Here is a 14,285-nt window from a genome sequence, read left to right as displayed (position 1 = left end):
ACTGCAAACGTCTGATGAGTGAACATGTTTAAAAAATCAGCTGAAAAGTTAAATTGTGTGAAGTTGAAAAGTTAAGATTTTTTAAAATATATTCAAATGTGTTTAAAAACACTATGAGGTCCTGGCCTGGCCCCTCTGTCAAATTTTAGAACCCAATGTGGCCCGCAAGTCACAAAGTTTGCCCACCCCTGGCTTAGACCCTTATGGCTGTTTGTGGAAGACCCTTTCCTTTTTGGTTGCTTATAGACTGTACTTTTGGTCATTTAGTGTATCAAATGTGGACACTGCTGACTGATCGTATTGTCAATGAAAGCACAGCCTGAGTGATCTGAAAACTGATGTTTTGCCTTAAATCCAGGCTGTGAAATGAAGCCTGTGTGGTAGTGAAAAAACTGTAGTCAAATGGTCACTTGAGGCTGGCTACAGAACTTGTCAATCTCCATAAGCCTCCATGTTAAAATGTCCAACTTCACAGCAGAAATAAACATGTTTACAGCCTGGTACAAAAACAGTTTTGGTCTCTATAGCTAATTTCCCAGAGGCAAAGTTGGGACTGTGTCAAGATTGTGCAGCCAGAGCCACCACGCTAAGCTTCACAATGCCTCTTCAGAAACCTGTTGGTGACGTCACAGATAAGACATCCATATACATATACTGTCTACAATTAACAGGATAGGATGAAGGGTAGCTTGCATGTATTTGTGTCTGTGTGAGTATTTTTGGAAAAGTACCGGGATGCAGGAGTTGTTCTCATTCAAACACAGGCTCAGGTTGCAATGCAGGTAGACGTTTGCATTTTTCCCAGTGAACCGGAACATTCTGAAGGAGAAGTAGTTGGATGCTGACTCTCCGTTGCTCTCAATGATCACGGTTTGGTCAGCAGAGCTCGGACAGCTGCCCAGAAAGAGAAAAACACACAACACTAACTGTAGTAGTTTTAAGGTTTCGCAGCATTTATCATATCTGAATCCAGCATAAAAACTTTCTATGAAAGCTGACTTCAAACTTCAAATCATTAATAAAACCTATTTAGGTTGACCATATCTAACTAAATCTGAGAAATTCACTAGCTACTCCGAACATCAGTAGTACGAAGGATTAGTTGAGAGGTTATGACCACCAAATAGTGTGTTCTCTAATGCAAATTTTTAAAAAATAGTTCAGATTTTGTCCGGTTGGGGGCAGTACAACAAGCTGTAAACACATTAACCAACAGTTGCGTACTTCGACAACCTGCAGACACAAAGCAACATCCCATTGTTACATTTGTATCCAGCTGATGAATTTAGGTCCAATATTCACACTCCTTTTAGCTCTGGTTTGTGCACCACCTCCTAAGAATCCAGGAAATGATTGTTCTTGACTCAAAGATAGTTGGGCACATAGCTCCCAATTAAGCGTATATTTATAGTTTTTATATAATCATTTATATATAATATGTTAATTATAGCTTTAGAGTTGCTGGAAGATGAATCATGTTACCTTTGTACCAAACCAAACAAGCTTGTGCTGAGCTCTCCGGTGCTGGCCGTAGCTTTGTATTTAGCGTACATAAGGGTGGTATCTCTATAATAATTTAATTCATTATTTCTCTATATAAAATGATGCCTCTGAACCAGATCCAACTATCACAGCAATGAAAACAAGTGCTAAAATCGGCAGTGAAAGTGCTTGATTGGAAACCCCACAAAACCACTTGACTTCCACTTGACTGTGTCTCTCACCCATTTACAATGAGGTTGTATCTCAGGCTCGAATTGGCAAATGGTTCGTTGGTTGCATAGCAAGACTGCGTCACCAAAGCAACCTTCTCATAATCTATGATGTCCGCCTTCAACTCAAACCAGACCCTCTGGTTCAGATGAAGCAAGGTGTTAGAATCCACAGGCTGTGTACGTCTCGAGTCGATGAAGGCCTTCATGGTCAGAGTGTAGGTCCAATTTCCAAAGGTAACATATGCAACTGAAGTGCTGCAGAAGAAACGCAAACACATCAGCTCTCTTATACTCACACTGCACACACAAAGCAACATCCCAATGGAGTTGTATTTGTATACAGCTGATGAATTTAAGTCCAATATTCATCATGGTTTAGTGTTTCCTGTTTTATTTTGTCCCCTCTCCGTGTGTCATGTGTTACCTTACTTCTTGCTTGTATTTTTATATATGTATATTGTTTGGATTTGGACTTTCTTGGATTTATGGATTTTGTTTATTTTTGCCTCGACATTTCAGTCGCTTTTTGTTATTTTGTGTTTTCCTATTCACTAAGTTATTAAAGTTATCTCTTTGTTCACATTCATGTGCATTTGGGTACACTTCCTAAACTAAAATGTGACACTTTGATTGTAACAATACATTTAGCTGATGTATTGATAATTTGAATTGTTTAATATCTTTATAGTACTTATCCAAAGCAACTTACAAAACAGGGAAACAATCTAGGTACAGTGCGACAAGGACATGTTACTGCAGCAATAAGTACTACTGGTTCTAGAGGTGTATAGATTTAGCATGTCCAGTTGTTGGTTGTGCTCTGAGAGGAGGTACTCTCTGAAGAGCTGGGTCTTCAGGAGGTATTTGAAGGTAGAGAGGGACACCCTTGATCTGGTAGGAACTGGTAGGACGTTCCACCAACGGGGAACAACAGACGAGAAAAGTTTGGATTGTCCTAAGCGTACAGGCGTCGTTCATTGGAGGAGGTGTCTGTATAAAGACATTCAAGTAGGTGGATGCAGAACTGGAGACTACTTTGTAGTCAAGCTTTATAGCATTTAGAGACATTAGGGCTTGATGAGCAGCGAGGTAACATGTGACCTATTGAATTGATTGTGCAGGCTGGGAGGCCAGTCAGGAGGGCATTACAGTAATCAAGTCACAAGATGACCACAGCCTGTCAGGAGTTGGGTAGCACATTGAGTCAGGTAAAGCCTGATTTCTGTTATGTTGTAAGGTGCAAAATGGCACAACCAGGCAACCATATAAAAGGTTTTTGATGTTTTATTTAAGGAAATTAGTGTGATCATAATGATAATCTTAAAGAATTCTTATTTTAACAACAAAGTTTTACTTTATCATATGGGATCAGAAGTTTGGTTTACATGAAGGTCTGAATGATCTGAATGTTCATTATACATGCTATCTGACCCACAGAAAGAGAACGTTTCTTTAAATTAGGACTGCCACATTTTGTGTCTTGCGATATACTGTGCCACGACATGTTGTTGGACCCCTACCTGCTGGATCCCTCTTTGACTTTGATGTCCATTGAAAAATCGATGGTTATTTCTGGAATAACAAACGGACAGGTGAAGTCCATCACTTCCTCACCGGTGCTCTCCAGGATGATGCCATTCTTGTTGATAGTTTGGTTTTCATTGTTCATCTGAAAGGTCACAAGGAGTCAGACATTGAAAGAAAACCCAATGAGTTACTTCAGACTGAATTACAGCTCCCTCCTTAATTAGCATACAGGCACAAAAACAAAGAAATGAATAAATGTAGTAATGCAGAAATAGCCCTTTGTATCAGTGTTAATTTTGTCACCCATTTTTCAATTTAGTCTTAGTCTTAATCTTGTTTCAAAGTTCATTCTTAGTCTTAGTCACTTTTAGTCTTTCACAAATCATTTTTGTTAGTCATATTTTAGTCGACTAAAAGTCTCAAAATTTTAGTCTAGTTTTAGTCAAACGTGAACACAGGGTATTTTAGTCTAGTTTTAGTCAAAACATTTTAGTCAGGAATTTTTTTGTTTGTTTATTAATTCCAGTTCATTTGTGTTCCACAGCTAACACATTGATTAAATGTCTTGATTGAATTGAATGAATTCAACTTCAATGCAACTTTGCTAAGTGTCTTGTCTGTTGTTTCAATATACACTTAATATGCACTTGATTTCATTTTTTAATCTACTAATAGCAGGTCCACCCTATTACATGTTCTGTCATCTTCTACATGCAATTGTTAAATTTCAATATAAATAAATAGATTTTATGCCAGTTGCATCTACTAAAATGTTCAAATTAAGATGAGTCCATCACTCTTAGTGTTTAGCACAAATGGGAAGGCTAGACTCATTCTTGACTGTTATGCCATATGCGCACATTTTAATAACGTCGGGCTGCAAATGGGTTCGGGCTCTACAAAGCTGTCAATCAAAACGGGCCAGGGCTGGGTCGGGCCTGACTTCTAAGGCCCGTTTCATGCTCTAGATTGCGCTGTCCGTACGCCGTGTTTCTCCTGCATGCTGTTTGTTTTCAAGCCACAGGCGCAGCAAGAGGATACCAAACGTGTGGCTGTGACGTTTTCTACAGTAAAAGAAGTGCTGGCACAAACACATGACAGCAGGACTGGACTTTCTAGACGAAAACAAGGAGGGCGTTTTTGTTGATTTTTATTTCTTGCATGACATTTTCATCTCGTTTTTATTCGTCAACAAAAACACACATTGGCACATTTTTCGTCAGTGTTTTTAGAACATTGTATCGTCTCGTCATCGTTTCGTCTTTGTCAAGGGAAAAAGGCTCGTTGACGAACATATTCCGTCTCGTCTGACGAAATTAACACTGCTTTGTATCACTAAATTATTTTTATTTTTTATTGATTTATTTATACTTATGCAATTTTGTGTCCTTCATATCAGAGTGCCAACTATAGAATCATTAAATACTACAGAGGTCAGTAAGACACTCACTCTGATCATCGTCCCACATGGATTGGTTTTGGTGTCGAAGCCTATGGTAACCATGTGGGTCACGTCGTCCATTTGAGCTTTGCAGGTCTTGTCATAGAGGTGTAAGTCAGTATAGTGGATACCTTTGTCCTCCAGGAGACAACCAACCAGAGTAGCCAACTTAGCTGTATCATTGCAGACCACTGGATCACCTAAATGCCAGGGCACACGAAAGTAAAACATTTGTGCTCTGTTCAGAAAAGAAGGGAGTACATTTTGAGGGTGAAGCCAGCAGGTAGGGATGAGCGAGTACAGCATTATCTGTATCTGTATCTGTTAACCATATGAATTATCTGTATTCGTATCCGTACTCGGAGTGGGTGGGGGCTAACCCGGAAGTGGGTCGAATTGTCTTGAAATGGGCAGGGCTTTAACCGGTATGTTACTTTAAGCATGCAATTGATATGGGTTGGTCAGAAATTGTTATATTCATTGCTGATTAGAAAACTATTTACAGGACAGCATCAGCACTGAGCTTCAGACCAATGGTTTTGATCACGATAGCAAACAAACTATTTACAGAACAAGTTTTGCAACAGTGAATACAACACAGTGTGTTGTTTATGATCAGTGTGATTTTTTTTATTAAAAAAAATGTGTGTGTGAGTGAGTAAGAGAGGGAGAAAGTTTGTGTGTGTGTGTAGCTTAATTTGTAATATTATAGGCAGTCAGACAGGCAGACTAAAAATCAGGAGACTAAAACTCGGAATCTAGGGACAAAACGGTCAGAATGGGGAAAACTCTCTATACAAAACACTGGAATGCTGCTCTAGGGGACAAGACAATCTGGCACTGACACACAGGGAAACACTGATTATATACACACAGGAGGGAAGGGATAATGAGACACAGGTGAAACACATAAGGGCGGGGACAGGTAATCACACAGGGAACAGGAAGTGAGCACAGAGACAAGACAAAATAAAACAGAAAACTGACACATGACAGACCCTGACACATAGTGGTATTGCACTCTGAATCAAATACCAATTTCTACGCAATGTTGCTTTAAGTTCATTCTTCAAGCTTTTCTTTGATCTAGAAACTGTCGAGTGGAGTCAAAGAACCACAAAAAGCCAAAAATAAATAACAGACAATGAATTTGAATATGTCTGCTTCCAAACTACGAAAACTACTTTACCTCTCAGTACCATTAAAGATTTGTCTCTCATATGTTTGCACAAATGTGGGCCTCGTGCAAGACTGATCTCACAAGTGATTCAAAAGAACTTGTCGCATTCACTGATTCTTTTGTCGTTTGGATTACAGTTGAGGTAGTCAAGTTTAGTGATGGGAATCGAGAACCGGTACTCAACAAGAACTGTGTGTTTCAATTCCATGGAACTGTTTGTTCTCCTTTTTTTCCCAAATGAGAATCGATAAGAGAATCGATAAAGAATCGAATCGTTAAGCAGAATCGATAATGGAATCGGAATTGTAAAAATCGTATCAATTCCCATCTGTAGTCAAGTTACAGGATAAGTAAAGATACTGCAGCTGAACAAATTGGCCAGCTTAGTGTGAAACTGAATATTGTGACTTGTGTTAGAGCTGTCTTACCTAAAGTGTTTTCAGATCTGTATGGGGAGGCAAATATGGCCCGACAGTGACATCGTGTTCCACCATTTAAGAAATTATCACCGCAGAACTCGTGAGCACTGCAGAATCGGTCCTGACAGAACGCCTGAGGAGTTGCAACTGCAGAGAGAGATTAAAAAAAAAAAAAAAAGTGTGTGCTAATGTTCCAGGCTGAAGAAAAACCAGTGGGACAATATGTGAAACAACATGGGAAATTTGTGTTGCCTTCCACTGAAATTACACTTAATTTGCATTGAAGTCAACATAAATAACAAACATTTAAATGTCATGCTATATGATACCTCTCCCTTTATTGGCGCTAGTGTGAATTTTTGTGTCAATACTGTAATTTAATTGGTGCTCAGTTGGGAGTAAATTTAGGCCCTATAGATGGCAATGTCAGTCCAGACTAAAATACTAATGGATGGATCACCATGAAAGTTGGTACAAACATTTCAACATAGAAGGTTCAAAAATAAATTCATACTTTAGTTACAGAGCATTTTTTATATAAAATCCACATGACAGTGTTGAGTAGGAGGTTGTTGTCAGACCTCCTGCGGTATGTAGACTAGCAAGTTTCTACTTATCTGTCAGATCGATCCAACACCCAGTGCCCAGGTTATTTTACTAAAACACTAAATGAATAACTTGCAGCACCGGGGTGACACCTGCACAACTGCACACATCTGCATGGTCGCCAGAGGATTAATCCCAATGATCCTCTAGTGCTGCCAGCTGATAATCATGTAATTTATCCTGTGAAATAATATTTAGTTTAATAATCCCCTGAATTTTTGGTGGAACCATGAGGTTTGCATTCATAGTATTTAGTGAAATGTCTCGACAACAATCGGATGGATTACCATGGTGCAGTCATTCTTCCTCCTCAGAGGATGAATCCTACTGACTTGGGTGATAATATACTGTAGTGCCACCATCATATCAAAATTACTCTGGTTTATTAACTAACAACACTCCCATTAGCCTTAGCTGTACTTTGTGTTTAGCACTAATTAGCAAATGTTAGCATGCTAACACAGATGGAGAACATGGTAAACATACCTGCTAACATCAGTATGTTATTATTGTCTCTGTGAACGTGTTAGTATGTTATTGTGAGCATTTACAGCCTATCTACAGACTCTATTAAAGGGCAGGCTTACGGCAGTTGGCCATTGACCTCCAGCCGTCTTGTGTGCCATTGCTGTACAGGCTGCAGGCCCTGGCATAGGCCTCCAGGAACTGACAATTGAGGCCGTCCACGGCAGGATATTTGCACAAAGTGTTGGTGCAAGCAGTTACATAGGGCTCTGGGTTGATGTGACAAGCGATGGAAGGCAGGAGATTACACCTGCTCCAGTGAGACAGAAAGTCGGAGATGAAAAAAGGAAGTCCACTCAGCAGAGATGTTCAGCAGCATAAACTACAAGACAAAAGTATTTTCTGCACATTGTTGTGTTATTTTGTTAATTAGTGGTATTAATTTAGCGAGTGTGGTGTAAGGCTGTCTTCACCGTTCAGTTGATTTGCTGCAGTTGATCGTAGTGTCATTGGTGCCTTCATACTTCGTCTCACATCTAAGGGGCAACAAACAGCAGAGGTTGTCCTGCTATGCCATAAATAAAAAAACAAAGCACCAAAACACCCAACCCCTTGTAGACTGACCCTACAGTATATATAATCCATCACCAGCAGTAACTGGTTCAGCAGTCAGTGGTACGTTCAGGCTGTGACGGACTTACATGTCAGCGTTATCAGAGAGCCTTGCTTCACTGATGCTGGAGTTGCCGCATAAACCCTCCACAAAGGGAACTTGTCCGCTTGGTCCTGGAAAAGAGAAGAGAACCTGATCAATAAACTGGCAAATAAAACAACAACGCACAGCTTTCAAACGCAGTCTCTTTTAAAGATACAAATGAGGGGAAATGAATAAGACTTTGGCTTCTGCAGCTGTTTGCACACTGTCTACAACGATAAATGTTTATATATTTGCACTATTGCCCTTGTAAAAGTGAACTATGGCCATTACTTTTTCTTCATCTGTATGTTGTGCTTGAGTTCAAAACTCTCAGCATTTAACTGCATTAAGCTGCACATTGTAAGCCAGTAAAGGAGGCAGTCCTAAAATGTATCAGACATTGGTCTGATGCCCTGTTGCCCTGAGATGTGATGCTATGTAATACAAAGCGAGATTCATGAGTTAGCAAGATATGTTGAGCCTAAAGGCAGAGTTTTTAATGTCTTGAAGTTGTCTCCCCTTCACCTGGATAGATGCTAACTTAGGCTGCTCACAAATGTTTGTCCTGACGATATTCTCTATGAGTGATATAGAATCTCAGATGAGGAAAAGGCTTTAAGATGTCCTGATCCATTTACCTGACACCTTAATAATGCCACTAACTTAAACTGCTCACAAAAGCTCCGGTTTCCTATGTGGCTTCTCCAACTAAGAAAATAAGTAACAACAAAAAAAGATGTGGCTAGTGTTCCTAAGGTGTAAAAACGTGGTTATTAATTTACCTGTTTTAACATGACATCTTGGTTGTGTCACCACCGTGTCACCCCACAAGAAAACCTCAATCTTGTCACAGACATGTAAAATTGTATTTGTGCAGAGCTGCAAAAAATCATAGTGAACCTTCTTCACACATGTTACAGTCAAATTGCAGACTGGTTCTTTGTTAAAAACTCAGTAGTTGAACCCAAGAGCAGGTTCCTCTTATGTCTTTTGTCCAACACAAACAGCTCTTGTCTGTTCCTACATTCATCCATCTAGATTTTAGTGTTTGGTACCTTTAATGTGTATCTGGGCAGTGTAGCCATCAAAGAAAACAGACATTGTGTAGTTTGAGTGGGACATCTTGGCAGTCACTCCAGTCTGGTCCTTAGAGAGCTCCACACCGTGAACCGTTGTGGTGTTGAAATTCATTACTGTGTTACCTTGCTGCATCACAGCAGAAGAGATAAGGAGAGGTAAAGTTAATAACTTTTTTGTTTTTTGGTATATCTGTGGGACAGCTAAAGTAGATGATATCATCAGGGGAGGAAGAAGCTTTACATTTTATATAAAGTTTTTTACTTTTAAAAGACAATCAAGCTCTCAAAGGTTTGGTTAATCAGATTTCTCCTCAGGAAAGTGTATGCTTGTGTAGATTTTCCTGGGACACTCACCAGCAAAATCAATTCTTTCCATTGGAGCATGATTAGTGGATTCATAAGTGTAAATCTGCACAAACCAACAGTCTGTAGCACAGTGTAGCTTACCTTAACTCTCCCACCTTGTTCCAGATTAATTTGAACACCCAACGTGTCTAGAGACAGGATCACAGTGTCCAAAAAACTAACATCTGTACGACGTCGTTCCTGGAATGTCGTGCGAACTTGAAGATCTGGGATTGATGAGGTTTTCATCAGAGTGTACCCACACCGATCCTCGACAGAGTTAACAATGCCATGGACATCAACGACAGAGGGGCCAGTCACAGTGCACAGGATACACCTAGTGGAGGTGAAGAGGGACAGGTACAGTAACAAAATATATTTGTACATGTATAAATATATATACAACTGGCCCTTGGGATGTAGAATACCCTCTCTCTGGTGGGGAAGATGTCAGAGCGTGTGCATATGATTGAGCGTCACTAATTAGTTACAGTTGGGTTCACCTATGTGTAAAGTTTTAGCTCTGGAACCAAACTTCTGAGTCCTAGATTGGGTCTGGACTATTCTTCTGAGGTGCCATGCAGGTTTGGAGATTCTCAAGAGCCCTGAGCTGGGGTTCAACTGAATCAATTCGTGAGGAAGACTTTTATTTCATTGCACTGGAGATAATTATAGAGCATCAAATGTTCATGTAGTCTCTGGCTAGGTTCCTGAAGAGGGCACCATCTAAAAGCACCATAGTTCTTGCAAATGTCATCTGCATTCACTCAAACAAACCCACTTTCTTTCTAGAAGGTAGGGAGATTAAGACTTTGTTTGGTCCTGATGATGAGATTTCATTTACACCATTTAACTTAAACCTTTTTTTATAACACTTTCATTCAAATATGAAGCAAACATATTTACTGATAGTCTCCCTGGCAAAGCTCCATGGAGCCACAGGTACTCAGATGGAGGACTGCAGTAAGGTAGAGCAGCAGGTGAAACATGTTGGAGGAGGCACAGAGCTGGAAGAGACAGAAACACAATGAATGTGTTAAAAATCTTGTCCTTTAAGAAATTTAAAGGAGCTCGGCCTTGACCAGGTAACATTAAAAAACAGTTTTCACATAATTCATTTGTAATGGTAATTTAAAGGTATAATATACTGTACATGGAAATGAATGGGCAGTGGTGAGTTCAGGAAAGAAGAAAGTGTTCAGGAACCTATGATGTCTTATGCTGTAATATTTATTGACGCTTGGACAAGAAGAATTAGAGACACTCTCAAAGTACATCAGAAGTGCCTGAGTCAGTCTCATATTCTGCCCAACTCATGCTGGTGGTCAGACCAAAATAACACCACAAATACTATACGCCCAGAAGTAGTCAAAGAGAATGTTTTTACCCATGTTAGTGTTACCATCAGCACATTCTAGTCTGGAGACACTGTTGTCTGTTTATGTTAATGAAACGTCAACAGCAAGCTATCTATTATGTCCAGATAGGCAACATTCAATTTCTTCGACCCTGGTCACCACAGTGTTGAGATAGGCTGGCACCTGTTGTTCTCAAATAAAGCCAAATAACTACAACGACCTCAAGGCCCACACGTAAAGAGAGAAAACTCCATAACACTGTCTTGTCCTTTTTCGGTTTGAACTGCTGTTTTAGGTTACAAGGCTCTACTTTTGACTCATGTTAGACTGATCCCAAAAAAGGCTTGAGTTGCGTGTTTCTGTTTTCTTTCATTGATTATTTATTTTTAAAACAAAACAAAAAACAAAACAAAAAAACACAAGGTAGATCCTGTCTAGCTCATCCTGTTTGTTCAGACAAAAGGACCTTTTCAGTCACACGTCTTCCTCCTTACACAGCTGATGGAAGTCTGAGTTAATCAAAACAGCTAATAAATTAATCAATACTTAGATTTCTCATCAGCTAAATTCTAAAATAATTAAACTGGCTCCATCGAGGCAGCCATCGAGACTAATTGTTTTTATCTTGCTCAAGGACATTTTGTCTGGGGGGGGACAACCAGCTTAACCACCTGAGACACAGCCACTCAAAATGCTTCCATAATTATTACCTCTTATGAGAGATTGTGATGTAGGGAGGAGATTAAGCAATTTACATATTACCTCTGGTCTGACAACTTGAATGTCAATGATCCAGTTTTAGAAAATTACACAGTGTCAGCTGGGTCAACAGGTTCCCAAAGCTTGTATTAGCAATCTTGGTGTTTTTTTGGTTCAAACACATATATACAGTACATACATATATTTAATTTTCCATAGAGGCAAAATCACAGATGTTACTAATATTAGCTGTCTTCTATTCCCAGTCCCTATGAGCCATGACAGTGGAACAGTGAAGCAGTGATATCATGACCGTGAAACTGTGTTTTTCCTATGATGACATGTCAAAATGTCTCCTGTGGAAAAGGTTTTTGGTTTGAGCATCCCACTGATATGTTTTTGGCTACTTGGCTTTGCTTTAATCACTGTTACTTCCTCCTTTTTTTTATATCCTTAGAGACACATCAGCATAAACACTCTTAATGCTAGTGATGGGAAGTTCTGTTATTTTTAGGGACTCAGCTCACCAAGGAGAGCTGGCTCTTTCAGCTCCCAAACGGCTTTTCATTTTACCACTTATACCTTTTATAATTTAGCCAAATTTAGCGCTGTTTTGACTTGATTTGTATGCGTATGTGTAAAAGAGCTCTTTGAACCAGCTCGTTGCTGCTTGAGGAGGAGCGTTGATCCTGTAGATCAGGATCCTGTATTGTCCTGTCACTCATACTCACTTTTCCACGCACAACCAGAACTGGTCACACACAGCAAATGCCATATAACAAGCTGATGTTGATTAACTAAGTTAAATGAATTCAACTAAACTTGTAAGATAAGATACCACCTCCACATTACTCTCCATGACTATTAAAGGTCACATTTACAAACAGATAGTCTCAAGTCTTATGACGCTTTTAAAGAGTGTTAAAAGGTTGTTTCACTCTGCAGTATTTGTTGACTGAAGATGCACAAAATCACAGCTTCCCTCTGTGCATTTTTCTACTTGAGTACCCACCAAAGTGGTTTCAAGTTTTGTTTTTGCTTATCTGCTGTGTGTTTAAAGAGGCAGAATACTGAAGATGTGCAGAAAAGAGAAGTTTGGTTGCCTTACCCTCAGAAATATGAATCTCGATGCTGTTGCCTCTGTGGATTTGTCTCTTGTCTCTTAGTGGAACAGCATACTCCCTGACACTGCCGTCTGTGATGGAACAAACACATTCCTCCTCAATTAACATACCACAACTGGTTTGGTTAGGCTCTTGGACTGTGATGACACTGAAGTGCAAAACTCTTTTCTCAGTTTTATATATCCCTGTTATTGATTTATTTTACTTTCTATGCTCATCTGTACTTCTTTCTGTCATCGAGAATGTTCATATTTTAAGAACAAACGTAAGACTTATCTTTTTAATCTGGCTTTTGCTTAAACCATATTTATATATTTTTCTGGTTATGCATTTTAATCTCTTACACCATTTTCACTTATCTGTTTACTTATTTATTTGGTTAGCATTTGTTTGTCTATTTACATATAGCTTATCTATCTGTATCAAGACTGTGATCTTTGGTGTCAAAAAAGGGTTTTATAACAAAAATAATATAAGTTATATAACAAAACTCTTGAAAAACAAGAAATACTTGAATGTACTTTCACTGATGATCCCGTCCTCCAGGGGAAGAACTCACAGGCAGCTGAGCATGTGAAGGAATGTTGGTAACCATGACACTGTCAGGCCGGGACTCAATGAGGACTCAGACGCAGAGTTGGGCTGAGCGTAGCTTTATTCAGGTCTTCAAGAACCTTCGAAAGAGTGAGGCTATAAAAATAGGCCTAAACTAAGAGAAACAAACAAACAAAAAAATCACTCCGAGGAGGAAAAAAACTCTGAACTAAGTTTATCAAAGATTAACGAAATCAAAATCACTCACAACGAGGAGAAAACAAAAGGCTATGAAAACATTAACTAAGGACGCTCCTATGAGGCTGAAAAAACACTAGGCTAAACACTAGGAAACCAAAAGGGCTAGACTAAGATAATACAACAAAAAATCACTCTTGCGAGGAAGGAAACAAAAGATCACTAGAGCAATAAAGCTGTGGCTGTGGGCTATGAACTGAGGCTTTGGTGAACGCTACAGGAGACAAAACACTTCGGCACAGGACAAAGGGAGACGCAGACAATATATACACAGGGTAATGGGGAACAGGTGGAAACGATCAGGGCGGGGAAGACAATCAGACCGGTGACACATGAGGAAGGGCAAGTGACCTGAAACGAGAGGAGAGTTATCTTTCAAAATAAAACAGGAAGTGACAAGACAAGACAAAAACCCAGCTTGACCTCACCGCGGTGTGACAGACACGTAATGACATGAGAACACAAAGTTTTCAGCTTGCAGTGTTTGTTTATTCAACAAGGCACAATGAGCCACACAAAGTATGAAAGCTCCAACTAGAGGTGATGATACATCACAACAACGACAACTTGTAGATTTCTACAAGACACACTGTACTCATTGAGAGTAAAGGAACAACTGTCTTTATGAAAGACAAACAGTTTACAATATTTGAGGACACAGTACTCAATTTTTACATTGTCACTGTAAAACTGTGACATTAAACAAACCTTTAACATTAAAAGGATAAACATATTGATCTTAAACAGATCATTTTTCAATAATCACATAAAGTGAGAAAAAGTCCATGATGACAAAATGTCCATAAAAAGGACAATTATGATCAAATCGATCATTACT

At 39.3% G+C, this 14,285-nt stretch overlaps 1 protein-coding gene across 1 annotated transcript in view; it reads right to left on the bottom strand.

Annotated features, from left to right (window-relative positions):
- The window catches only part of LOC104938780 (uromodulin), a 21,899-nt gene extending 8,135 nt beyond the window's left edge, over window positions 1-13,764 (bottom strand). The window contains exons 1-13 of the mRNA XM_027278848.1: window positions 13,177-13,764; window positions 12,640-12,726; window positions 10,381-10,481; window positions 9,577-9,811; window positions 9,106-9,256; window positions 8,055-8,139; window positions 7,827-7,889; window positions 7,476-7,663; window positions 6,292-6,429; window positions 4,693-4,883; window positions 3,236-3,384; window positions 1,725-1,970; window positions 732-894 (exon numbers count right to left, since the gene is read on the bottom strand). Of these exons, the coding sequence (XP_027134649.1) occupies window positions 732-894; window positions 1,725-1,970; window positions 3,236-3,384; window positions 4,693-4,883; window positions 6,292-6,429; window positions 7,476-7,663; window positions 7,827-7,889; window positions 8,055-8,139; window positions 9,106-9,256; window positions 9,577-9,811; window positions 10,381-10,463 (1,692 nt within the window). The 5' untranslated portion in view covers window positions 10,464-10,481; window positions 12,640-12,726; window positions 13,177-13,764. The remainder of the gene's footprint in view (window positions 1-731; window positions 895-1,724; window positions 1,971-3,235; window positions 3,385-4,692; window positions 4,884-6,291; window positions 6,430-7,475; window positions 7,664-7,826; window positions 7,890-8,054; window positions 8,140-9,105; window positions 9,257-9,576; window positions 9,812-10,380; window positions 10,482-12,639; window positions 12,727-13,176) is intronic.
- Window positions 13,765-14,285: the final 521 nt, after the last annotated feature.

Source organism: Larimichthys crocea, chromosome VI (assembly GCF_000972845.2).
Source record: "Larimichthys crocea isolate SSNF chromosome VI, L_crocea_2.0, whole genome shotgun sequence".
NCBI classification, from domain to species: Eukaryota; Metazoa; Chordata; class Actinopteri; family Sciaenidae; genus Larimichthys; species Larimichthys crocea.
This window is presented reverse-complemented; position numbering and strand designations above follow the sequence as displayed.